Genomic DNA, 26,400 nt, shown 5'->3' with positions numbered 1-26,400 from the left:
CAACCAATGGCAGCCGCCCAGAGCCCGAGCCGAGGGTCAGGGAGAACCAGCAAGTTCGGTAGAGCGAGCACATGAACCCGCGGCGACATCTTGGGGGGGGCGCTCTTAAAGGGACAGCGTGCCCACGGGCGCACCCCTCGGCCCGGCGCACCGGGCTCGCTGCCCCCTCCGCAGCCGGGACGAGCGGCCGTAGCGATCGCTCCGCTCGCTCTCCCTGCCGCCCTCCTTCTCTCCCCTCTCTTCACGCTGAAAAGGGCCCGGTGTCCCCGCGCCCGCTGCCTTGGTACGTTCTGGGCTCCCCCGCCCGCTGGCGCTGTTGGCACGGCCCGTGCGGACCCCGTCAGGCGCGGCAATATGGCGGTGAGTGCAGAGCGGGGCCGCGGCTCCGGCTCTGGGGCTCCTCGGCGCTCGTGCTGCTCCCTGGGGCTCCTCGCCGGCTCCTCGGGGTCATTCTTCGGCGCCGCGGTCTCCGGGAGGAGAGCCCCATAGCGGCGTGCACGGGGCCTTTGGCCGGCGGCTGCGGCCCCTTGGTGTAAAGGTCTTAGCAGTGTCTTGGTTTTGATGGGGAAAAACTAAATTCTCAACCTTTGTGAGTGCAGAATGCGTGTGTCCGTAATGCGTGTGTCCTTTAACAATTCCTGTGTGTTATATGGTGGAAGAATAAGATCCTTTAATACTTGCCATATGTTATGTAATAAAATAATGAGGGGAAGGGCTGCTGAACACTGATTTAATTAAAATCGCTTGCAATGCTTTACCTGGCGAACTCCGTGAACTACAGTTGCACTTGCTACCTGCCCTCTTCGTGGCATAGGGAGTGCTGTGCCCGCTTTATGTACATCAAGAGGGGGATGCATCGCGTGCGTTTATGGAGAGTCTGGAATAAAACCAGAATTCTATGGGAGCTTTCACTTACGATTTGTATCCTCTTCTACCCCCCCAGTTCAGACATCTCTGAGTTTGTTCTTTATTGGCCAGATGGCCAGCGCGTGTGCTGCTGGCTGCTGGAGTCCTTTGCTGTGGAAAGCGGTCGTTGGGCTTTCCTTGCAGACCCTGGGCCCGGTTTCGGAATGGATCCCGGGACACAGCCCCGCGGAGCCGCCTGTGCTGCCCTGCTGAGGGCTGGGGCAGTGCTGCCCTGACCCAGCGAGACCAGGCTGTGATAGGCTACAGCTCTGTCGTTTCTTACCCTGTTCAGCCAGACTTCCCTTCCTTTCTCTGCTGAACAGGAGCGTAAAGGAACGGCCAAAGTGGATTTCCTGAAGAAGATTGAAAGAGAGGTCCAGCAGAAGTGGGAGCATGATCGAGTGTTTGAGATCAATGCTGCAGACAGGAAGGACCAGAGGAGGTATTGTTGTACTTGGTTTTTCACTGCTTGAAATGTCTTTTCATTCAAAATCTGGTGGAGGGAGAAAGTGCTCCCTTTCCAATGAGCAGAATTCATGGCTCAGCTGCAGAGACTTGCTCGCCCGTTGCTGACGTTTCTGTAGCTGATGACATAAAGCAGCTGAGTACGTGTGTGGTGAGTTCCAGCAGGATGAGAGAAGCTTTTTCATTCCCTGGCAGTGTCAGTACCCTCTGTGGGCTAAAACCAGGTTCTCTTTGTGCCTTGTGCCCTTTGAGGTGGACGAGGTTCCGCAGTGGGGTGCCCGAGCCCTCGCCCCTGGGCAGGTTTCCCTCAGAGGGAAGGTGTGTGCTGCTCTGCCTCACAGAGCACAGCAGTGCTGGGCTCCTGCTCTGGACCAGCCCCTTGTGCCTGTGTAGAAAGGGAGGAAGGCCCAGTCCTGGGGAGGCTGCGGGGACAGCGTGACCACCCTGTCACCACGGGCTGCAGCCCCAGCGGGGATGGGGCAGAGCTGCGGGGAGGAAGAGCCTTTCACAGGTGCACAGAGTGCTCTGCACCGTTGGGGAAGGCCATATGACTCTCTTGCTTTTATTTCTGCCCCAGAGTAAACACTGAGAGACTTGTTTATCTTGTGGGAATGCAGGGCGTGCTTGGAAGCACGGTTCCTTTGGAATTGCTGGGATCCATGCTCCTCACAGGTGTGGAGAGCTGTCTGGGGGAGCAGCATTAGTCCTGTGGAAGGTCTTTGACTGGAAAAGCGGTGACCTTGGCAGTGTGAGGTTAATACTTGGTGTGTGGGAACGTCAGACTAAACCAAGATAATAACTGAAGTGGTGTAACAGGTGTCAGATTCTTAAATCATAGCTTTTGCAGGCAAACAAATGACTTGGCCTTTATTCCTTTGTGTTAATGGATCGAGGGAGTGTGTTCAGGGAGGCATGAAGTAGAGTACAAGGCATGGAGTACAAAGGTAAAGGTAGAAATTCAGTGTCCTAAATGTAAATATTTTCTTAGCTGCTTTGAGAGCTCAGGTTCCAACAACATAATACATCTTTGAAAAACCCTGCAACAATATATCCCTGTGAAAGGTGTGATTGCTTGCAGTGTGCCCTTAAAATCTGAACTCACACAGTGGGAGATTAAATAAATTACTTTAAGCCTTTGCTGTAATTAATTTACAGGAGCAGGATTAGAATTTGTTACCTTTGGGAACATGCTGTATCTATTTCAATGTTTCTGTGTGATGTCAGTCCTCTGTGGGTTTTTTCTTTGTGTTTATTTTTTAGGATGATAAAGCCTGTTAGTGTATCTTTAAAATCAAATACTTATGTTACTGGCAAGGAAAATATTTTAACATCACTGTGGGCTGATAATAGCTGCACATCCCAGTTACCTGTTTTGCTCGTGTGTTGTCTGATTGTCATTTACAAAGCTAATTATGTTTTAATTCTTTGACTTTCTCCTCAGCAAAGGGAAGTACTTTGTTACCTTTCCTTACCCCTACATGAATGGCCGCCTGCACCTGGGACACACGTTTTCCTTATCTAAATGTGAGGTAAAAATTCTCCTTTGCTGATACCTTTAAATACTATTCTAGAGCAAATGCTGATTTTGTTGTTCAGTTTTGAGCTAATAGGATGCCATGTCAATTCCTTCATAGCTTTAGTGATGACTTATTAAACTTTCCTTTTTTCCCACATTTTCAGTAGAAATATTGCTAGCTGAAGGGAAATTCCATTAATGTAATTTTTAATCTGATGAAATGGGGCTGCAGTTGCTTCCCGTGTTTGTTCTTTGAAATGAGATTTTTAGGAGATGCTGCTAAATGGCTCAAACTTCATGAGGGACCTGTCCCTTTTGTTTGTGGTTGCTGTGCTCTGTGACCTGTGTGGGAGCAGGTTTTGGGTGCTGGGGGTAGGATTCCAGAGCAGCCCCTCTGCACCCGCAGGTCTCTGGTGGAGCCAGCCTGGAAGACCTGTGCAGCCGCAGGGGCAGGCCTGGAAACAAACTGGGTGTCACCTTCCTGCAGGGCTGCCCCCAGCTCTGTCAGCTGCCCGTGGCTGCGTTAGAGGAGCCAGAGCTGTGTTTGAGCAGGGCTCAGCCTGGGGCTGTTCCCAGGCTGGCTCAGCTGTTCCATTTTCCCTGTCTGTAGTTCGCAGTCGGGTACCAGAGGCTGAAGGGGAGGAGCTGCCTGTTTCCCTTTGGGCTGCACTGCACGGGGATGCCCATCAAGGTGAGAGTTCTGCTGTTGCTGGGGGGTTGTTTCTCATGGGGTTTTTATCCCTAAGGCTACTTGGAGCCTTGCTTACTGTCCATCCCCAACATCACATTAGTTTATTTGAAAACTCACCAAGACATTGTGATTTGGAACCTGAATTTGTAATAAACATGTGTTGTGCTTGAGCTGTAACATCACTTTAAAAGACAAAGAGCTGGAAAACTGAATTTTACCTCTTGGATGTTTTCCTTTGCAAGAAAATCCTTACAGTAAACTGCTTCCTGCCCTGGAAGGTGTTCTGGAAGTGGCAGGATCTCCTAGATCTTAATGCAAGGTCCAAAAAAAGTTTAAAGTGTGGAATGCAGAATGTTATCAGTAAAACCCACTCCTTGGCTGTGATTGCAGCCGGTGCCCTGGCTGACACACTCCCAATATCTCTGTTCAGGCTTGTGCAGATAAGCTGAAAAGAGAAATGGAGTTGTATGGTTGCCCACCGGAATTTCCTGATGAGGAGGAGGAAGAGGAAGAAAATTCTGGTAAAAAAGAGGAAGAAATTATCATCAAAGACAAAGCAAAAGGCAAAAAGGTAAAGTTTAAACCAAACCTTCCTGGATGAGAGCTGTACTGTCAAAACTTTGGTGTGCCCATTGTAGCTTTTCCTCCTTTGGGCTCACAGAAACCTTGATACAAAGATTTTATTGTTTTTTCCAAGGCAGCTGAGTTACCTTTAGGGTGGACTTGAAAAAATGCATTAATGCATGGTTCCAGAGATACCATGTTAATGCATGAACCCTTATTGGTAAGCTAATACCCTGCCTAATAGTTTTCTGAGAAAAAACCAGATCAGATCCAGAGTAATACTCTCATTTTTAAAACTCTTTATTTATTTATTTATTTTAATCCATTTGTGGAACATTCATAAGCAGGTTTTAGGAAATAACCCTGCTTTCTCAGAGGTAAAGCAAGTGTATTCCTGCTGTTCTGGTTATTGTTTTTTAAATTGCTATCTAGCCAGTTCTCTCTAGATGGGCTCAGTAAAATCATCCAAACTATTTTCATTTACCATGTATTTAAATGAGATTTAGGATCTTGGGAGTACCCCAAGACAAGGCAAAGAATCAAGTCTGGGAAAAGTTTAGAGATGCTCTGTATGTTGTTTATGCATGCTCAAGAGATTGTCCCACTGGAACTGCTGGGTTTGGGTTCTGGCTGTTCTACAGGACAGAAGGTGTGACCTTGCCTGGGTCACTGCTGGACAGAGACAGGAGATTCTCAAGGGACAACAGCTGGGGAAAGTGCCATGAGCAAAGTTACAGCAGCAAAGGTTTTTGGTACAGGGGTGCAGGGCTATCCACCTTTCTGTGGTGCAAAAACCCATGGGTTTGAGCAGGGCCTTGACACCAGGCAATTCCTTGCCAGGTTGTTCTGGCAGAGCCTCTGCAGGTGTTTTGGACGTTGGCGTGGAACAGCTGGGAGGAGGAGGATTAGGGAATGAACAGTGAATACAAGGTATGGTAGAATACACCCTGTATTCTACACCTCTGCAAACACAGAGTGTAGAATGGAAACACTAACCAATTACCCTCACTGTTAGAGGGAGGATGTGAGAATATTTAGGAGTATTAACTTGTGTATCTGGAATCAGAAACCATAACATTAACAGAGGCAAATCTGTGGACAAGACTGTGACAAGACTGTGGGCTTCTTCCTAATCCCAACTGTTCTTTCAGAGCAAGGCTGCTGCCAAGACTGGCTCTTCCAAATACCAGTGGGGAATCATGAAGTCTTTGGGTCTGTCTGATGAAGAAGTGGTCAGTTTTTCTGAAGCTGAGCACTGGCTGGATTATTTCCCTCCCCTTGCTGTCCAGGATCTGAAGAGCATGGGATTGAAGGTGACTCTGGGTGACCCCAACCTCAGTTATGCAGACAGCTGTACCTGTATTGTTACTGTGTTGGTGAATGTGCTGCTTCTCCTTGAGATCTTCTGTGTAATACCAGCATAATTCCAGGAATGTTTTTGATATTTATGGAATTAGTAATGTAACATTTGAATGGTCTTGGGTGATAATTAAGTACTTTATTATATAGAGCTTGTACCCTGTACAGTGGACACAGCTGGAAATTAGTCCAATAAAGACATTATGACCTGTGGGTCCCATGTGAGATAACTTGTCGGTAGTCAGTATTGACAGTACTTCTATTTGACATCACATCATTTTTCTTCCTAAAAGTACTTTTCCTGCTGACAACAGATTTTTGAAAATGAAGCGGAATAAAGATGATGAAACAAGGCAGTACTGAATTTCAGCTTGAATGGCTGGTTAAAACTACTACAAAACCTCTAAATTTCTCAGTCAGTGGAGGGACCTCGAGTCTTTGACATCTCTGCTCTGAGAGAGCAGGCACAGATGTGTATTTAAGCTTACACCCTTTATGGTATATGTACTTGCATTGTCTTTTTGGAGAGAAAGCTCTTTTTATTTTTAAAATAATAGTTATGGTATAATGAGATTCCTTTCATTTCTTGATTGTGCTTGCTTACTGGAGCCTCTTGCCCATTTTTCAGGTGGACTGGAGGCGTTCCTTCATTACAACAAATGTCAATCCCTATTACGATTCCTTTGTGCGATGGCAGTTCCTTACACTAAAGGAAAGAAATAAGATTAAGTTTGGCAAACGGTAAGCTGCCACTCAGCTCTGAGTTTTTGGGAGTGTGGGAGCTCAGCTGTACCAGAGACAGAACCCTGTGACACATCTCTAGAGCGTGCTTTTAACTCACATGAAACCAGAATCTTTCCTTGCTGGTGCTCTGCCTGACACAGTGAAGTGTAGTCGTTGTGCCAGCAAAACATGTGAGATCTGTCTTCCAGGTTTAGTTTTCCCATGGGTACCAACTCCAGGCAAAAAAGGGTCAATTCTGAAAGCTCTTGTGAAAACTGAACAGTGGCACTGATGGAAACAGATCCACACAAAATTTGAAAATGCCATTAAGAGGTTTTTTTTTTTTTTTCCCAGAGAGCTATATTTTTTTTCCTTCTTACTGTATACACTATTTTACTTACTGCTAAATGAAAATCTTTTTCTAGATATACAATTTATTCTCCTAAAGATGGACAGCCTTGCATGGATCATGACAGGCAAACAGGAGAGGTAATATTTTAACTTGACATTTTCATGCATTGCTTATGATCTTAAGTACTAAATGGCTCTCAGCTGTCAGTGCATGTGAAAATTGAATGAACTCTTCTCTTGAGCAGATTTGTCTGGAACTATGGATAGTATTTTCCATTGTAGCTGGTTTCTGTGATTGTTTGGCAATCTCTGCCAGCAGCATCACTCCATTGTATTGTTATCTATGGAAACGAAACAAACGAGCTGTTGTTAACTTAGATGTTGCTGAGACAGTGTCTGTGACTGGTCAGTTTTTGGTTATAGTATAACCTCTCTGCAGATTGCATTTTAGTGAACAGCCTTTCATATTAATGGAAATAGGATTTACTCTGAGGAAAGCATCAGTACCTTAAATAGTGTTTGGATTAGGTTCCTACAGAATAGGATTTATTTTCTTTCCTGCTCAAATGAGTTTCATTTATTGATTGTTGCATTGTTTGTGGGAATTGTAGGGTGTTGGGCCTCAAGAATACACGCTGATAAAAATGAAGGTGTTGGATCCTTACCCTGCAAAATTGAGGTAGGTCTTGACTTTTTAGTGGCAGATGGACTCTGTCTCCTGGCCAGAACTGGCCATTGAATTAAACAGTCTGGTTTGCCTAATGCAGAATTTAATTTCACCTGGTTATTTCGATCACTTCAAAGACCTGGTCAGAATTTTGACCTGCTCTATTTGCTGCATCTGCGCGGACCTCAGGATGGAATTAAAAAAAAAAAAAAAAAAAAAGGAAGGAAAATGGAAAACCCACAACGAATTAATGACCAACTTCTGTCTCAGGAATTGTTGCTTGGGAGTTGATGTTAGTTTAAAAGCCTGTTCTGTATGAGCTGTAATGATTTTATTTTGGTAACTTTATCCAATTCTTTTTCCCCCCCAGTGGCTTGAGAGGAAAAAACATCTTCCTGGTGGCTGCCACGCTCAGGCCAGAGACCATGTTTGGCCAGACCAACTGCTGGCTGCGCCCGGACATGAAGTACATCGGCTTCGAGACGGGCAGCGGGGACATCTTCATCTGCACGCAGCGCGCTGCCCGGAACATGGCCTACCAGGGCTTCACCAGGGACAACGGGGTCGTGCCCGTGGTCAAGGAGCTGATGGGAGAGGTGAGCATCCTGCAGCGTGCTGGGCAGGCTCAGCTGCTCCTCCGGGGCTTAGAAAGGTGATGGTGGAATTCTAACTGTAAAGAAAATACAGGCGGTATTACAGAAATTTTGGAGTGCCGGAAATCTTTAGTGACAAACAGTGCAAGCAACAGGCAGCTTCCTTGGCAGCCAAGCCAGAGCTGCTGCTGGGAGAATAACCTGGTGCACTTAGCTGGGGACAGATGCATTCCTATTCACTCACATCCAAACTGTGATGTAAAGGATAGTGTTAAGTAACGTTTTTCTGCTTGCTGGGAAGAGTAAATGGAAAGGGAAGGGAAAACTAACAGCTAGAAAGGGTTATGTGGAAAAGGCTTTTGTTGGTACTGACATTTCCAGTACATCTGTGTGAATGAAGCTTTCTTAGCTGGGTAGTGAATGTCAGTGGTTTTGGGGTTTGCTGTCCTTGTGTGCTTTGTGCAAGTGTCATCAGTGGTGTTTATTCATCCTGACACAAAGCACCTTCAGCTGTTTGCATCCCTTGATCTCCATTCACTACAACTTGTCGCCATCTTTCTTGATCTTGCTTTGAAGAATGAAGTAGAAAATACGTGTTTTTTTCCTTTGTTAGTAGGCATGATGTGAATGCAAGCAAATTAGTGAGGTAGAAGACAGCTGCTACATCTTGACTGCCTCCTGTCAGTGTGTGAATATCTTGACAATATGCTTTCTTTGTTTAATGTCACTTTTGACACTGGTTTCCTAAGCCACTTCTGCCTCAATGCTGTTGTGCTTCAGATACTTGTAAGCAAACTGTCCTTCTGCTTCCTATGATTTCCCAATTCTACATACTTGTAGTTTAAGTTTCTTGGTATTTGGTATTTGACTTTTCTACCAATATATAACCTATATCCTGCCTCAAATAGTACCACACGTTTTCATATGTACTTCCTCCTTGTCTATCTGTATATAAAATGTATTTAATTTGTTTGTAATGTGTCAGGAAATTTTACAGAAAAATTTGAAGAATATCAGCCAGGAGAGCTTACTCTGCTAGGCTGAAAGCCCCTGATTTACTGTAATGCTGTTCCTTTGTCCTGCTCAGGAGATTCTTGGTGCTGCGCTTTCAGCACCCCTCACCACCTACAAGGTCATATACGCCCTGCCCATGCTCACCATCAAGGAGGACAAAGGTAATTCTGCAGCAGAGCCTGTTGGATGGGCACTGGCATTCAGTATGTGGGGACTAATCCTTTCATCTGTTTATCTTTTCCTTTGCCAAGGAACTGGAGTGGTGACAAGTGTTCCCTCTGACTCTCCAGATGACTTTGCAGCCCTGAGAGACTTGAAAAAGAAGCAGGTCAGTCTGTCAACTCAATTGTTTCTGTTTCCTTCCCCTAGAGAAGAGGGTCAAAAGTGAATATCCAGTGGGTAAAATGAAACTTGCTTGAATTGGCATTTTGCCATCTCTACCTTGAAATCAAAGCAGTTAAAAATTAATGAAGTTTAAACCAACTGGTCTAGGACAGATGGGGTTTTTTTTCAGACTTCAGGTTTGAGTTTTGGATGAGAATCATGTAACTTGTGCTGCATGTTAAGGTAGAGAAGAGCACCAGTGAAACAGAAATGAATTCCTATTGTGGAAATGACTTTCAAAAATGAGATTGAGATTCTCTGTGAATTTCAAATGAGACTGAAAGTGATTGTTACTAACTGCAGGAGTACATCAGTGTCTGAACAGCTATCCCTGGCTACTGAATTTTTGCCCACTCATTTTAGGGTAGAGCAATATCAATTTTTCCCCTTTTAAAAAATGTAGACAATTATGGCAAAGAATCACCTGGAAATGAGATGAGGATTGAGCTCAGGTGTCAGAAATGGTGAGAAAGCAGGGAAGTGGCTTTGTCTGATTTTAATAAAATGTTATGTACAAAAAAAACCACTATGAATGGATAAAAGCATCTAGAAGACTTCTTTATATTGCTTTTTTTTCTTCCAACTTTCAAGGCTTTGAGGGTGAAATATGGCATCAGAGATGAGATGGTCCTGCCATTTGAGCCGGTGAGTGCACCCACATGTGTCCATCTACAGCACATAGGATGTTATGCTCACTGATGACAAACGAACCAGGAGCTGTGCCACCTCTTCCAGACTTTCTATTTAAAGTCCTTCTCAGCTGAAAGAGCTGAAAAACGTAAAGTTTTCATATTTTCCTGTAGTTACAGCATTTGGTCTGTCAAGGGTCGCAACCAAGATTTGTTCAATTCTGTACTTCAGAGACAAAGGAAAGTATCAATTTTTTTATGGGAGTCATTGTTTTGGGAAATGGAATGCATCATTATCCTGATAACCTGTTGGTTGATTAAAACTTAGTGCCCTCATGGCCTGATTAGGAGGGTGTCTGTTCAGTGCAAAAAGCTGAATCCCTCACTGTTAGCACAGCCTCGAGGCTGAGGCAGCTTTCATGAGGAAATGCAGGTTACAGGTAAAGCCACCCCAGTGTTCTGCAGAACCCTTGGTTGCACACACCAGCTCCAGTCCTGGCACAGCTCCATGGGGTGTCATGGCAGGGCACACACCTGGGCAGCTCAGGAGTCCCCCTGGGGGCTGCCAGAACTTCTGGGCAATGAGTGGAATTGCAGCAATCTGTCGTAAGCCCTGTGTAACTTGTGTTGGATGCTGTGAGTGTATGGAGTGAGCAGTGGGGTGCAGGAGGGGTTTGACAGCCCTCTGTTAATTCTCAGGTGCCCATCATTGAAATCCCAGGCTATGGCAGCCTTTGTGCCCCATTTGTCTGTGACGAGCTCAAAATCCAGAGCCAGAATGACAGAGAGAAGCTTGCAGAGGCCAAGGAGAGAGTGTACCTGAAAGGATTCTATGAGGGAGTAAGTAATACAAGATTTTGGTAAGTGGTTTCTTGGTGATTTTAACAAGGAGAAAAAAAATCTCAAGACAGAGGGACAGTGTCCTTTTTTCCCAAAAAAAGTCCCAAAGGACTTTTCATTTAGACTCTTCCTGTAGTAAGGTTCTGCAGTTGAAGGAGTAATGTAGAATTGGAGAAAGTTTCCACTCACTCAGTCCTGTGTTCTCTGAGCATTATAACCTGGTTTCTGAACAAGTGATCACCTTCTGGGGAGCTGATCCATTTTGTTGCAAGTATGGATAGGGAAAATGATATGAAATGATAAGATGTTATTATTTGCAGGTTTTTTTTTGTTTTGTTTTTGGATTGGTTTTTTTGTTGTTGTTTTGGTTTTTTTGTGTTTGTTTCGGTTTGTTTTGGTTTTTTTCTTTTTTTCTCCTGTCTTTACCTCAGTAGCTCACCATGTGCATTTCTCAGCTGTTCTTTTTAAGCAAACGATAGTTTTTATTTCTGACTCTTTGCAATCTGTCATCTGTGTGGATGCTGACATGTGTACAAAGTGTTTTTGGATAAAGATGACTGCACATAATGAAAAAAAACAACTCTTATTATTTGCATGTCAAAGATTGCAGCACCTGCTACTTCCTTATATTGATTTGAACACCTCTGGCACCTATTTCTTGCTAAATTTTGAAAAAAATTATCTCCTGTCACCCATCTTTACAGGTGATGTTGGTGGATGAATTCAAAGGACAAAAAGTTCAAGATGTCAAGAAACGCATTCAGAAGCTGATGTTGGATAAGGTATGTGCACATATGTGTGCACACAGCTGCTTCTGAATTGTCTGCTTTGCCCTTTTCACAGGGCTGAGTTGCCAGAAAAGCCCCTGGTGTGGTTCTGCAGCCCTCACGGTGCTTTGGGTCGCTGCAGAGAGAGGGACCTGCTGTTCTTGGGCTGAGTGGGCTGAGCAGCTTTATTAGAGTTCTCTTGTTCCCTGCCTTGTTCTGTCACCCTCCCTAGGACATGTTCTGGTGGTCCAGTTTATTCTTTAATATAGCTGGGAGGATACTGGAAGTGTAGGACCTGGACTGTCAAGTCTCTTTCGAGCCAGTGAAGGAGATGTGTGATGTGCAAATGCCCCCTTGCTGGGCTCCTGTTTCAGAGAGCAGTAAACAAGCAGTGATTGTGGTTTCCCTCTAATGAGACTCCCTGTTGAGGACTGGGGGTGAGAGAGGCTTCAGGCCATCATTCCCTTGTTGTTGTGGCATTGTTATGTCCAGATTATGCATCAGTACGGATGATGTGTGCAAGTAGATTTGAAGCTCAGCATCCCGTTTTTCTTTGCCTTTCCCCCTCCCTCTATCCCCCAGAGTTTCCTAGGAGCTGTTTCAATCAGGGGGTATAGTCAGTGGGGAATGTTTTGTGCTTATGTCCTTTTTTTCCTCATGCATTCTGTACAAAGTGCTGTGAGCTGGTACCTTAGAGAAGAACAGAGTTAAGCCTTGCCTCATTTTACCCAAGGGAATACTGAGGCAGAGAGCTTGGCAGTGGTGAGAGCTATGCAGTAAGTGCTACAAACCAAATTAGAATAGAGAGGATGCTTTTTAGTAAGTTGTCAGGATTTTAGTACTTTGCTAAGTACTTAAATCTCAGTTTTCATTGCCCTTTCAACTCGTAGGGTGAAGCCATGATTTATATGGAACCTGAGAAACAAGTTATATCGAGATCTGCTGATGAGTGTGTCGTGGCCCTTTGTGACCAGTGGTGAGTGAAACAAAGCTGCAGTTAAAAAGTTGCTCCAATTGTACACTACCTCTCGATTGCTTCATTACAATAAACCTCTCCTGACTGCAGGTATTTAGATTATGGTGAAGTGAGCTGGAAGAAACAGACGTCAGAGTGCTTGCAACATCTGGAGACGTGAGTTATGAATGTGGCTGTTAAGGAGACTTTGCTTCTCTTGATGGGGTCTGAGAGGGCTGAAGGCAGTAAGAGCTTCTTTCTTACAGGTTCTGTGAAGAGACTAGGAGAAATTTTGAAGCTACCTTAGGCTGGCTGCAAGAGCATGCGTGCTCCAGGACGTATGGCTTAGGTAGGCAAAACATTCCTTTCTCAGTTGATTCTTTTTAAGGATGGTACTCCTCGTTTCATTTGGAAGGCTTAAGTGCTATACAACATCCCCAGTGGTATAGAGAAGTGTGGGAACAACATTGTCCAACTTGTATCTTGGCCCAGCATTCCGGAGAAAGTGTGCTTTGTTGGGAGTGCATGGGGCTGGTAATACTTGCACTATTACAGGTAGTCTGTGCAGCATCTTAGTAGCTTTCTGCCTGGGCTATTGATTTGAAAGGGACCTCAGAAGAGGGAGCTTATACCATTTCTTGAGTTTTCTCCTCAAATTCTGATTAGCCTTCATCTTGTGTGACATGGGACAGCTGCTAGATGTGCACTGTAACCCACAGCAGATGTTCTTGAGCTGAGCTGTGTCAGGAAATAGGTTGAAAATCAGCAAGTGTTTGCTCTTGAGTAAAATTTTTAAATGCATAGTTCAATTTTTCAACCAAATATTTTTTAAAAGCATAAGCATGAGTTCTAATGCATATATGTATGTTCATAAAAATCATCAGCTGCTCCTGTGTGCGTGTGGGTCGGGGTGGTGCTGGGGTGCCTGACACAGCCTTCCCTGCAGGGACCCGCTTGCCTTGGGATGAGCAGTGGCTGATCGAGTCTCTCTCTGACTCCACCATCTACATGGCCTACTACACTGTGGCTCACCTGCTGCAGGGGGGCAACCTGAGGGGCCAAGGAGAATCTCCCCTGGGCATCAGGTAAGGAGAGTGAACCATGAAGTTCTCTTGTTTAATTAGGTGTGCTTATCTCCTGAATTGCTCTGCAGAAAGATTTGCCAAGGAGGCCGAGTCTTTGCTTTTGTGTGTAAAAAGCGTCTTTATTAAACTTAACCTGCCATGAGCTGAGTTAGAACAGGTTTGCAGAGGGGCAGTAAGGAAAGAGAGGAGTGTGACAGGCAGTGAGAGAGAGTGGGAAAATGCTTCTCTGAAAGAACTGTGTGGAGAGCAAATCACCTTTTTCAATACTTGTTTGACTTGCCTTGAAATGGGCCTTGGCACGTTGTTGGGTGATTGGTTTCAGTGGCTGCTTAGGTGTCTGCTTGCTGAGACTGCTGTGCACCACAATAAACTTTAGGCTCCAGTGTACAGAGGGAGTAGGATTTAGCTCTTGGTTTTTGTCACTGTCACTCTTCTGGAAGCTCAGAACCATCTTTTATCCACAACTTCTCTGTGGAAGTCTTCAGAGCAAGGGGGGGGAGGCATGTCACCTCTTGGTTGGAATGGCTTTTGAAGTGGGGTCAGAGAGATGAGATAGTACAGCTCAGTCTGGAGTTGAAAAAACACTTCAGACTGTGCCTTGAATCATCTGCTCTAATTCTGTGTGGTTTATGGACTAATTTCTGGAGTAGCTTACATATTGGAATGGAAACTTTTCTTGCTATATGTTATAACTAATCTGAAAACCATTTCTAAAATATTCTGATTCTTACAGACAGAAATACCTCTTGAGACTGGGCAAGGCTGTCATTTGGGCTCAAACCTCTCTAATTACAGAGAAGCTATGCACGAGCTAGTCGTGTCAAGAAACAAGCTTTGAAGTGAGCATCCTGGGCCCTGAATTACAGATTTGATGTAATTAAGCATGTACAATTAGAGTGCTCTCCCATGCAAGTAGATAACATCTAGCAGCCTTGGAAAATGCTTTTTACTGACGCTTGCTCTGTGGCGTGAAGGAAAAGGGGGTTTATGGCCCATCCTTTCAGTCACCTTCAGTTAAAATGAATATGGCACCAAACACAAGCCCTGTCACAGCACAGGAATTTAAAAGCATAGAACAAGAACTGCCAGAACCAAACCAGCAAACCTGTGCCAGTAGGATTTATTCTGAACTGGTAGTATAGACCACTATCTGAGGTGTTCTTTTAATGTGTACTGGAAGTATTTGGGGTCCAGAATGCTTTTCCTCTCTGCATAGCAAAGGTCCAAGCCCCTTAGCAGGTGCTGACACGTGGCAAACTTTGGTTTGAAAGGATTTAATTTGGAATGCATGCAGTATGTGGTGCACTCTACTGAAGCTCTGAGAGCCAGGATTTAGAATCTCTGTAGAAACAAGGAGGATATGTGTCAATGCAGCCCAGTGGCCACAGAGCTGTGGGTATCAGTTGCATCTCATCAGTATTTTCCTTCAAAATTGTGGATCTTACCTCTGGTAATTGGTAAGATGTGTCTTGCAGTAAAAGTTAATTTTAGATTTTCATTCCATTTGAAGTTGGAAAAGACCACAAATATTTTCCATGAAGGAGGCAACCTTGAACTGTACAACAGTTCTCTCCTGTCCTGCTCTTTGACTTCTGGGAAGCCAGAAGGAATGGCTCCATGGGGCATACCAATGGGGGGCTCTCAGTGTTCACTTAAGGTCACAGGTGGTGCTGAGTCTTGGGTGCTGACATTTGGAAAAGAAATCAGGTTTCCAGGATATTCAAGATTATGCTTTAATTATTAATCACTTTTTCTTTATGGGAGTCTTTATGTTTAATTGGGAAATCTCCAAGGGCAGTTTAAGCAGGGCATGGCTTGAGCAGTTCTGAATTTTGTTTCTGACGTTGGATTCACTCACCTGAACTCGGGCAAAGGCCCTGGGCACTCTGTCTGTGTTTGCTGATCACGTGGATTGTGCTGTGAGAATGGAGCCATGGGTTTAAGCTGCCTTACAGAAAGTGCTGTAGCATGTGAGGAGCTTTTACTGACTGTGCAATGTGGGACTGATTCTGTGCAGGGCGTATCAAATGAGCAAAGAGGTTTGGGATTACATCTTCTTCAAGACAGCTCCATTCCCTAAAACTGAGATTCCAAAAGAAAAGTTGGATAAGCTGAAGGAGGAGTTTGAGTTTTGGTATCCTGTGGATCTCAGAGTTTCTGGCAAAGATCTTGTTCCAAATCACCTGTCGTACTACCTCTACAACCATGTGGCCATGTGGTCAGAAAGGTGAGTTGGGATGTGATGCAGGTAAAGCTGGAGAGTTTGCAATTCTGTTACATGCTAATGGCCTTTGGACTGTACAACATTTAGAATTGTGTTGAAAATGTATTCCTTCATATTGCAGCTTTGATACAGTTGTCTATAATAGAAGTTATTGAAATGGAAAATGGCATTATTTCCCCTGATTTATCTGCATTATCTCCTCCTATGGATTTCCCAGTGTTGAGTTGTATTCCTGCACTGGAATTTATTTGACTTTATTATTAAGTCACCTTAATTCCTTCTCAAGGATGGTTAAAAGAGCCATATATACTCCCATGGGCTGTGCAGGACTGGTTGAGAATCTTTGCCCGTTGCGTGCTTTTATGGTGAAAATACTGTTTGCATTCCCTTGAATTTTGGTTTAGGGCTTGTATAAAACTGTATATAGGAAAAGTCTGTTTCTGATGTATAGTAAAGATGATTGTGGATAATTTAATATCTCCTTCCTTCATGGGTAGAAATGTAGACCCAGCACTGTTGTGTGCTCTTGGGCAGTGCCAATCACTGGCCTTTAAATTAAAAATACCTGAAGAGAGGAAGGGGACGTAAGTGAACTGTAATTGCAGGTGCACTGCTCCCTGCCTTGTGTTCCAGCAGTGATAATCCTTAGCCTTTATACTGTAGTTCTTTTCATCTTCAGAGACACTCCTTAATATATTTAAGACAACCCTTAGGTATTTTTTTTTAAGATTCCACTCAAGGTGTTCATCTCAAACTGGAAAATAAAATGTTTCTTCCTCTTTTGAAAATGAGAAAATGTATTTACTTGGCCAAAAGATTTCTATCTTGCCTTTGGACAGGGAAAAATGGCCAGTAGCTGTGAGAGCCAATGGACATCTGCTCCTCAATTCCGAAAAGGTACGGTGAGGTTTTGTGTGACGTGGCTTTTGTGTTGTCAAAATAGGCATTTGCTAGGCAGACTGGAAACTTCTTCTTGGGATGTAAGCAGTGGAAATAGTGACATTTCTTCATTAGTGCCCTCCAGTTTTTCATTCATTAGAGGTAAAGACCTGCCTTGCCTGTGATTCTGTGTAGCACTTTGTCTTAAGTCAGCTCTTGTGTAGCACTTTCTCTTAAGTTTCACCAATTTAGTGAAGAGTTCAATGTATTTCTGTTAAGTTCTAGGGTAATATAGCATATTTATTTATTTAAGTAAAGTTTACCTTTTTAGAGCATTGGAGTAGGTGCAGCGAGCGGAAAGAGTTTGTGCCAATAGCTTGCTAATATGTGCAAGTTCTGACACTGAATTGAATTTAAAGTGCCTGAACCCAGGAATTAGGCATGGGAGACTGTCTGATATGAATCAAAAAAACCCAAAACAAGCCCTAGTGGAGTTCTTCTTGAAAAATCAATACATGGTGATCTGAAGCTGCCAGTTTTAAGTACCATTTAAGTTTAATTTAGGGAATTTCTGGGATTATATTTTGTTGTTGAGTGCATGCAGAGTTCAGTTTGCTTTTGCTGTGAGACCTCATTCAGATTTACCAAAGTGCTTTTTGCTGTGATTCATGAGAAAATTGTTTGCCCAAACCCTTGCTGGGTCTGTCTTGCTTATCCACCAACACAGGGGATGTGTGAGAAAACAAACACTCTTATCTTTCTTTCAGATGTCTAAATCGACAGGCAACTTCCTCACCCTCACTCAAGCTGTTGACAAGTTTTCTGCAGATGGTGAGTGCATTCTGACCTGCATCTGATTGCCAATTATGCCAAAACTGTGAGTGTTTTGCTCTCAAAAGAGTTTATTGGAGTATTGAATGACAATAATTCTGCACTTACCACCTATTCTTGTTGAGAGCTGAACTCCACTTGGAAGATTAGGATGTGTTAGCACACCTGGTTCAGCCTGGAGCTGCTCCTGGGGCTGAGCTCTCCAGGAGCAGCCTGCTGGATCTCTCTGCATTCACTGTAGGGATCAGAGCACAGGACATGCTGTTGGTGTGCATGGGGCGTGTACGTATTTGTGCCCTGCGTATCCCTGTGTGCCATGCTCCTCCCAATGCTCCTGTGTTTTGGGCAGGGGCCGTGCTGCTCTCCTGGTTCTGGTGTCTGTCTGGTCCCCTCCCAAGGAGGGCAGTGTTCCTCTCCCAGGGGAAGTGCCTCCTTCGAGGCACCTCTGGCTGGTCAGGCAGTTTGTGACCTGGCTTTGCATTTGTTAACTCCAGCTGAGGTGAGCTGTCACAGGTGCAGGAGGCACAGCACCCCATGGGTATCGGCCAGCTCGTGCCCCCAGCCCTGCAGCTGATCCCCTTTTCTTCAGGCATGCGTTTGGCCTTGGCTGATGCTGGAGACACTGTTGAAGATGCCAACTTTGTGGAAGCCATGGCAGATGCTGGTATTCTTCGTCTCTACACGTGGGTGGAGTGGGTGAAGGAGATGATTGCAAACAGAGACAGCCTGAGGAGTGGCCCAGCCAGCACCTTCAATGACAGAGTCTTTGCCAGGTGTGGTATGAAGGTTAATAATACAGTTTGGACCAGGTTTTTCCTTGCAAGGAGGAATCCTGTAGTTATTTCTTTCTAAAGATTAATGAATTCCATAAAACAGAGCTCATTCCAGAACAGGTTATGGGGTTTGGCTGCATTGGTGATAGTTTGCAGTGTTGCCATTACATGGGGCAGACTATGTGGTATTGATGTTGTCACTTTGCTTCCCTCCCCAGTGAGATGAATGCAGGCATAATGAAGACAGACCAAAATTATGAGAAGATGATGTTTAAGGAAGCTCTGAAAACTGGCTTCTTTGAGTTTCAGGTAGGAGGTGTAAGAAAGTGACACCTGATATTTGTTACTTTGTGGATTTCTTTTGATCCTTCTGTCTCTGATCCTTAATCATACAGCTGAATTGGAATCAGAATTGTGTCAAGAAACAAGTATACTTCAAGGGAATAAATGTGGAATTGTAGAGCTTTACAAAGGTCCAGAGGAAAGCAAATGCAATTCTGCAAATAGTCCTGATATCTAATATAAGCAAGAAGGTGCTTTAAAAAAGACACTATTAAAAAGTATTGCCTTTCTTTATATCTTTTGTGATAAAGGACTCTTCATAAGAAATGCAGATAATGCATCAACAAAATTGTTTGGAAGCACAGTGCTTTTTGATATCCTCCATAAACCATGTCTCCAGAGTGTCTGCAGAGCCATGCTGCTCCATTTAATGAATTACACACTCTCCTTCATGTGGCTGCTTTGAGATACTCAGGAGTAGGGTTAAATAGGCTGAATTATGTGTAATGATAGATCATATTCATTGCCTTTTTCTTAGTTCTTATTAGTATCTGTATGTAAGTTATTTGGGGTGACAGCACCTGATACACAGCTGTGGATGTTTTTGTCTTTTATGCTTGTGCCAATAAACAGTTTTTTAAAGTACCACATAAATGCAAAAATCCAGTGGCCAAGTGGCAGATTCATATGTGGGTGCTTCAGGAAAATACAGTTCTTAGAACTCAGTAGTGGATTATGAGAAGCTGCTCACGTTCTGAAGGCGTGTTGGAGCCCGCAGGTGTGTGTGTGACTCCGGTGTTTCTCCCTGGCAGCAGAGGGCTGATGGCTGTGTTGTTGTTCCAGGCAGCAAAAGACAAGTACCGGGAGCTGGCCATCGAGGGGATGCACAGGGAGCTGGTGTTCCAGTTCATCGAGGTGCAGACTCTGCTGCTGGCTCCCATCTGCCCCCACCTGTGTGAGCACATCTGGTCCCTGCTGGGGAAGGTACTGACATTTCAGTTCTGCCATTGATTCAGATCTGAGCTTTTATGGATTTCGGTAACACCCATGTCAGGCTTACAGATATTCGTGTACAACTAGAAAAGATGTGTCAGAATCCAAGGAGTCATACTGGCTCATTGTCCCTGGGACAGTGACTGCAGGGAGCTGGCCTGTTGCCATGATGATATGTGCAGCATTAATCCCAGTCACTATCATTGTCTGCTCACAGAGAGGTGATCTAACATTTAGTGCAACAATGCAATAGTCTTACACTTCTGAGTAAAGCTTAGTTTTGATGTTTTTTAAGCCCTCTGCTTGTAGATGGCATTCCATAGGCATATGGTAGTTGTAATTGTATGTATAGTCCTGAACACACTTGCAGCGCTTCTTGTCTGTGTGCCCTCTCCTTTAGGGTGTTATGGGTAGGTGCTCACTGAGGCCCAAACTGCTTAAACTCTCTTTTCCAATCAAGCTGTAATGGTTGGAAACCCAGCAGCTACTGTGTGTTCACTCAGTGCATTCCTGTCTTGCTCTGCCCAAAGGCTGACTCCATCATGAGGGCCTCGTGGCCAGCAGCAGGGCCCGTGGATGAGGTGTTGATCCGCTCCTCTCAGTACCTGATGGAAGCGGCTCACGACCTCCGCCTCCGCCTCAAGAGCTACATGGCGCCTGTGAAGGGCAAGGTGAGGCTGCTCTGTGTGCACGTGTGATAATTCTCTATTGCCTAGGGACTCCTTCCTGATTTTTCTTTTATTTCCTCAGAAAAGTACAAAAGAGCCTTCCCAGAAGCCTTCTCACTGTACCATCTACGTGGCAAAGAGCTACCCACCCTGGCAGCATACCACCCTGTCCGTCCTGCGCAAGCACTTCCAGGTGCTCGTCCCCTCCTCTGCCCTCCAGCTGCTTGCCAGCTGTTTGGGGGCTCATCTGTAGAAAGTTTATAAGCTCTACCTTGTTACCAAATTATTTCAGTAGATTTTACAACTGTCCAGTAAATTTTGATGCTTAATGAAAATGTCCCAAGGACTGTCATTGATTTGACAGTTGCATGTCATTGGTTTTGACAATCTGAGTAAAAAACGTGCCTCTGCTCTGTTGTTTCTTCCAATTGTAAGTGGTTAGCTTTTAAATATTCTTTACAAGTATGTTTTTGAGGAAACATAGTTGACTGACAGACTACTGCTGCCTTACTCTGCAGGTGGGCTTAGAAGCTTTGTTCTAGTCTTTGAGTAAGTGTATACCACTCAGCAGTGTCACAAGAAATTGCTGAAATTGAATAAGTGTGTCCTAAGAAGAAATATATTAAGAGAGCAGAAGGATCTATGCTTCTGACATGAGGAAACTGCTGAGAGTGGTCTTTGGGATCCTGATGAGGCATCCTCAGCTTGAACACACCAGGGTTGTAGCTGATAGATTTGGGAGTCCTGACTACTCTAGCTTGTGGCAATGAGATAAACCAACATTCCTCATGTGGAATTTGTTCTTGGGGCTATTCACCTTTGGGCATTGTACAGGCCTTTTTTCTGTATTAGTGTTAAATGCTGTTTGGGTTTCAGAAGGATGAGAAAACTATCTGTGGAATCCATGATGCTGACAAACCTTGCTGGTATTTATGGGAAAGCAGGAAAGGTATATCATATTGAAAGGCAAGTTTTTCATGATAGCTGTTCTCTTTTATGCTTGTTCATCCCTGTTTTAGGTCAGTGGAGGTCAGCTGCCAGATAATAAAGTAATTGCCAGTGAGCTGAACACCTTGCCAGAGCTGAAGAAGTATATGAAGAAGGTGATGCCTTTTGTTGCCATGGTTAAGGTAAGTGTCAGAGGGACAGTTCTGGTACAGGAAAGGCTTTTGTGAATGCAGTGTCTCCCCTTTGCCCTTTGCTTGTGTGGCATCTTCAAGGGTTTGTTTATAAACATCTTTTACATCTCTAGAAGAACTACATAATAAAAATGTCTCTATATGAATTAGCCCAGGTGAGCTCTGGATCTGGTTGAGGCTTGGTGCTTTCTGTGTTTTGTGGGTGATACAATCTGTACTTCAAACATACCCGGACCCCTCTGTATTTGAAATGTATCCTATGTGACTTCTCCAGTTTTTCATGCTGAAATGAGTCAAGTGTTGCTTTGGAGACATAAAAACTGGAAGCTAAGAATAAGGGCAAGAGTTGTTTGATTGCAGTATGTGCAAGGGAGGAAACAAGAGACTGTTCTGAGCCTTGAACGGAATTACAAATTTTGTGTATAATTCTTCTGTTTATCACTTAATATGCTGATAGTCCATTCTTTTCCCTGAGTCATGCTAGCCTATGAAAATCTTGGCTTCCATTTCTTTAAAGAAACTTTCTTGTGCTTGCTGTTGCAGATGAAAATTCAATACAACAACTAGGGAGAGCCAAGAAGCAAAGAATTAACATTTTTTTTTAAATAGGGGGTAGGGGTTGCAGTGTATGATTTAAAACCTTTTTAATAACTTTCCATGATCTGTAGAAATTGAGAGGGATTAGTAATGTAAAAAATCTTGAGTGTAAAAAAAGAAAAATTACTTTTTCTCCTTAAGCTTTAGCTTGATTTTTGAAATGCACGTAATAATTACTTCTGTTTGTAAGTTTTTCATGTTTTCTGAGTGGAGCTGTTCTTTGCTGTCTCTGTGGGGTTGTTCTGATTGTTCATTTTCATGGGAACTTGGAAGCCTTCAGAGGAGCAGAGAGCACAGAACAGTTCTGGAGCTTCCTGTGTAAGTTTGTAAGAACAGTAGGGATGTGTTAGATCCACTGATCCAGCTGGGAAAGGTCAGAAAAGCTCTCAGTCCTAAGAGTTAGGGCTGAAACATTGCTGTGTTTTGGTGTCTTTAGTCTGGCAGCAGTGAGTGATCCTGGGGCAAGTGGGGAAGGAGCTGAGGCTTACCTCAAATCCATCTTTTTGTTTCCGAAGAGCAGCAGCCTATTTCCCACAGAGACACGGAAACACCTGAGCAGTGTCTTTCTCTGAAACCAATTATTCATCAGTTCTAGGGTACAAGAGGCATCTCTGTGCTTCCTACTCATCAGAGGAGGACTGAAATGTAGGAGCACCTCTTTGATTTACAAAGGGAAGCAGTTCCATGTTAAAAGGGAATCTTTTACATTAAACTGATGAGGAAACCAGGAAACCACAACCATGCTGAGGCTGACAAAGCAGAGCTTCAAAGGAGACAGCTGGCTCAGCATGTGAGAGCCAGGCAGGGACAGATTAAACTCCAAAGAGGAAGTTCTGTTTTAGTTAAAAAAAAAAAATAATGTGGTTTTTATCCTGCCTTTAATACTGTGTCTCTTGTGACTGTTGCTGCTGGCTTTCTGGACTAATTAAGTTACTTTTATGTTAACTTACAAAGTGGTTGTTATTTCCCTGCAGAGCATGTGCAGGTGTTGTGGGCTTGTCCTTTATTTTAAACTGGGTCATAAGCCTGAGTTTCCTGCTGTGAAATACCACTGAAATGCTGACTGATTTTGTGAATTCTCAACCTGCACATTAAGTAGGGATTTAAATAACTGTGAATGTCAAACACCTTTTCAATTCTATATTAAAAATGTGTTCTAATTGTTCTTACTCCTCCCATCAGTGTCACCAGCTCCCTGTAGAAGAAGAAGCCCTGTTACAAGAAAATTATTGCTCCAGTGTTAATGTTGTGCCAGCAGAGAGCTCTTGGATTTACAAGCCTATTCTTTTCATGACTAATGTGGATAGTTTGCCATTTTGAAGCATCATTTTACTTGCAGCCTTTAGAGGGTTTTAATACTTTTTCCCTCCCCCCCCCCACAGGAAAACTTGGAGAAAAATGGTTCTCGTGTTCTTGATCTCGAGCTGGAGTTTGATGAGCGTGCAGTGCTCATGGAGAACATTGTCTATTTGACAAATTCCCTGGAGGTTGGTACAGACTTGGCACCTGCTACTTGGCATTTACTGGGATAGCTGGAGCAGCAGCCTTCCCTAAGGCTCGAAGCCTCTTTACATTAACTTCTGGGTGTGCAATGCTCGAGCAACAGTTTTTTATCAGCTTTGTCTCCAGTTGTCAAATAGATGCATATGGATCTGTTCAGTGTTGGCATGAGGTACAGGGGGAGGTGAGCACTACAAACACGGTCCCAGAAAGCAGGACTGGTTTTCTCTGCAGTACTGGGTGCAGCTGTGACAGTGGTGTCCACTGGCAATTGGAGGATACCTTTTTCTCTGAGCCAGTCTGTATCTCACGTTTACAGCTGAAGAAATGAGAAGGAGCTGCTTCGAGGCATTAGCAAGGCCAGTCAGTCCTTGGGCACCTGCACTGGCATGTTGGCTACAGCAGGCTGTCTTCCCTCTGCAAGGAGCAGGCTCTGGGCAGGGCTTTTCACACTGTGCTGTGTAAAAGGCATCCAGTCTGGTAGCAGTTGTGCTGCTTCATATGATGAGCAGAATTTAGTTTAAAAGGAACATGGTAATGAGGGGACAGCTCGGGCACGTGGTGTTAAAAAACCCAAACCAAACAAAACCAAACAACCCCAACGCCAAAAGTCAAAATCAAAAGCAGCTGTTTTTTAAGAATTAGAAACTATATCTATTACAGAGCTGGATGTAACCTGTGCCATATGAAACAAATGTGACTTTATTGGGCTTGTCCCATGTCAGAGCAAAGCCGAGAGCAAGCAGCAACTTAAACTATCTGTAAATCTTCAAACCCCCTGACATGGGTGAGGGAGCAGTGTGTCCTCAGAACAGGGATACACTGCTGGGGACAGCCAGAGGGGCTGGGGGGTCTCTGGGGGTCCCTGTCCTTGGAGACGGACAGTGAGGTCTTGGGCAGTGAGGAGTGGCACCTTGGGCACCTCACACAGGGAGCAGATGACCCTCAGAGGTACCTTCCAAACAAGATTTTGTGGGTTCAGTTGTACTTTTGTTGCTTTATGGCACTGCAGGTTTGCCTTCCCCTTTCCTACATGAACAGCTGTTTGATGGGGCTGTAACCTCTGCTGTTCCCTCTAAAGCCATTAAAATCCTGCTTATCCCCTTCTTCCCCATTTTTTTCTTTTACAGCTGGATCACATTGAGGTAAAGTTTGCTTCTGAAGCAGAAGATAAAATCAAAGAAGACTGCTGTCCTGGAAAACCATTTTCTATATTCAGAACTGAGGTAATATCAGAAATTCAGATATTGAAAGTCTGAAAACTGAATTAAAAAACTTAACTTGAAACTTTACTTTTGTCTGGGTTTTTTTAAATACGCCATTTAAAAACTTTGATCAGACATGAATGTTTACCATGTATGAATATTTCTAACTCTGAAAGTAAAAATGTCATTGATTTCCCTAAATATGTCTTAAACCCTTATTACACTTTGGGCTGCATTTTAGAGTTGGGGCAGTGCTGGTATCCAGCATGGCCAGGCAAGTTCTAAAGGGATTTTATCCCTCTGGAGGATTCATTAGCAGCAGATGTTTGTTTGGTTCAGTTTCATGTTTCTCCTGTAGGTTCTCCTTTAAGGTCTGTATTGTTTCTCACAGCCTGGCGTGTCCGTGTTTCTGGTGAACCCTCAGCCCTCCAACGGCCACTTCTCCACAAAAATGGACATCAGGCAAGGGGACAACAGAGAGACCATCATCAGGCGCCTGATGAAGATGGACAGAGGGATCAAAGGTAGCCACCAGCACAGGTGTACAGCTGTGCCAGTGCTGAGGGGGTGCACACAGGGGTGTGACAGGGAAATGCCCTGTGTGTGCGGGATGTGTGCCAGCTCCTGGGGTGCAGCTTTGGGAATGTGAGATGAAACAGGACTCCCTCCCTGTCTTCCCAGGAGGTGTCAGTGTGCTGTTGGGCACAGGGCTGGAAGGCTGCACTTGCAGGAAGGCTTAGCTGAAGGTCCCAGGCTTCTTGGTCTGCTTAGCAGTCTTATTAGTCTGCCTTTTGATAGGGAATTGTATTGCAATCAACTCTCACCTTCCTCCCAGTCTCTGCAGTTCATTCCTCAGAAAATGAGGAATAACTGTTTAAGTTACTCAGACCTGTCCTGAGCCAGATAAAGCAAATTCCTAATACCACATTCCAAGCAAACGCTTGTAACTGTGTAACCCCTGAAGGACATTGTTGTATTGGTGTAAACCTTAACATGACAGTTATTCCCATGAGAGCGCATTTCCTTGGAGCAGGTGTGGAAGTTCCAAGGGTTCAGCATTGCTGTGGCCTGGGTACAGCTGCCATGGCCTGACCAGCTGCTCTCTCTGTGCAGATCTCTCTAAAGTGAAGCTGATGAGGTTTGATGATCCCGTGCTTGGGCCCCGCCGTGTTCCAGTCCTCGGCAAAGAGGAAGCAGGGAAAACTCCAATCCTGGACCAAGCCATCTTCCACATTGACCTGGCCCAGCGGCACGTCTGTGTCACTGAGAATGGCCTGACAAGGGACATTGGGGACACAATTGTTTACCTGGTTCATTGAACTGCCGTGTATCTGGTGAGAAGGTTCATGGAGGGACTTGGAAGCATCTCCATTAAACAAAGGGGAGAATTTGTTCTGTAAAAAAAAAAGCCCACCCAAACCAACCTGAGTTCACATGTGAGTTGCCCCTGCTCTTTTAAACAGGGATTTAATAAAATTATTTTCCTCTGGTGCTTTGGCTTCTCTTGAAAGGAAACAGTTACCCTGGAGACCCTTTCTTTCCAGCTGTGGGCAGGATCTTCAGGAACAAATTTGAATCCCATGCTTAGAATTCCGCTCCTTCCTCCAGGGAGCTGTGCTGCTTCTCTGCTGCATTCAGCTCCCTCCAAAGCTGATTCAGCCAAAGGCTTTAACTGAAGAGCCTGCTGCTGCCTGGGTGGGGAGAGGGGTGGCCCTGGCAGGTGGGAGCTGGTGTGACACAAGGCAAGGAGCACGATGGTGTCACCTGTGCTGCCTCAAAGTCGTTCTGACACATTGCATG

The 26,400-nt window shown here is 44.5% G+C and overlaps 1 protein-coding gene across 3 annotated transcripts; it reads left to right on the top strand.

Annotated features, from left to right (window-relative positions):
- The first annotated feature begins 165 nt into the window (after positions 1 to 165).
- Positions 166 to 26,090, top strand: LARS1 (leucyl-tRNA synthetase 1). 3 transcript variants are annotated; one of them, XM_053991071.1, is made up of 32 exons: positions 166 to 360; positions 1,230 to 1,348; positions 2,813 to 2,900; positions 3,498 to 3,578; positions 4,009 to 4,149; positions 5,294 to 5,455; positions 6,130 to 6,242; positions 6,650 to 6,713; positions 7,187 to 7,254; positions 7,613 to 7,838; positions 8,923 to 9,010; positions 9,101 to 9,177; positions 9,825 to 9,878; positions 10,562 to 10,702; positions 11,407 to 11,484; positions 12,360 to 12,445; positions 12,536 to 12,601; positions 12,691 to 12,773; positions 13,371 to 13,509; positions 15,527 to 15,736; positions 16,573 to 16,630; positions 17,380 to 17,443; positions 18,033 to 18,216; positions 18,435 to 18,525; positions 19,342 to 19,482; positions 20,022 to 20,162; positions 20,242 to 20,352; positions 21,179 to 21,289; positions 23,278 to 23,382; positions 24,526 to 24,621; positions 24,992 to 25,124; positions 25,714 to 26,090. In XM_053991071.1, the coding sequence occupies exons 1-32, from the start codon at positions 355 to 357 to the stop codon at positions 25,917 to 25,919; spliced, it is 3,531 nt and encodes a 1,176-aa protein (XP_053847046.1). In that variant the 5' UTR covers positions 166 to 354; the 3' UTR covers positions 25,920 to 26,090. The 3 variants fall into 3 exon arrangements, with proteins under 3 accessions (XP_053847046.1, XP_053847048.1, XP_053847047.1); XM_053991073.1 differs by lacking the exon at positions 166 to 360 and adding an exon at positions 423 to 538; XM_053991072.1 differs by lacking the exon at positions 166 to 360 and adding an exon at positions 524 to 589.
- Positions 26,091 to 26,400: the final 310 nt, after the last annotated feature.

Source organism: Vidua macroura, chromosome 15, assembly GCF_024509145.1.
Source record: "Vidua macroura isolate BioBank_ID:100142 chromosome 15, ASM2450914v1, whole genome shotgun sequence".
In the NCBI taxonomy this organism is placed as follows: Eukaryota; Metazoa; Chordata; class Aves; order Passeriformes; family Viduidae; genus Vidua; species Vidua macroura.
The sequence above is the reverse complement of the archived record's forward strand: the minus strand, read 5'-3'. Positions and strand labels throughout refer to the sequence as shown.

Bases quoted from the DNA above. Each gene is read 5' to 3' on its own strand.
- LARS1 (XM_053991071.1), top strand. The intron at 6,243-6,649 runs GTAAGCTGCCAC...ATCTTTTTCTAG, and splicing joins AAGATTAAGTTTGGCAAACG to ATATACAATTTATTCTCCTA. The intron at 7,255-7,612 runs GTAGGTCTTGAC...TTTCCCCCCCAG, and splicing joins CCTTACCCTGCAAAATTGAG to TGGCTTGAGAGGAAAAAACA.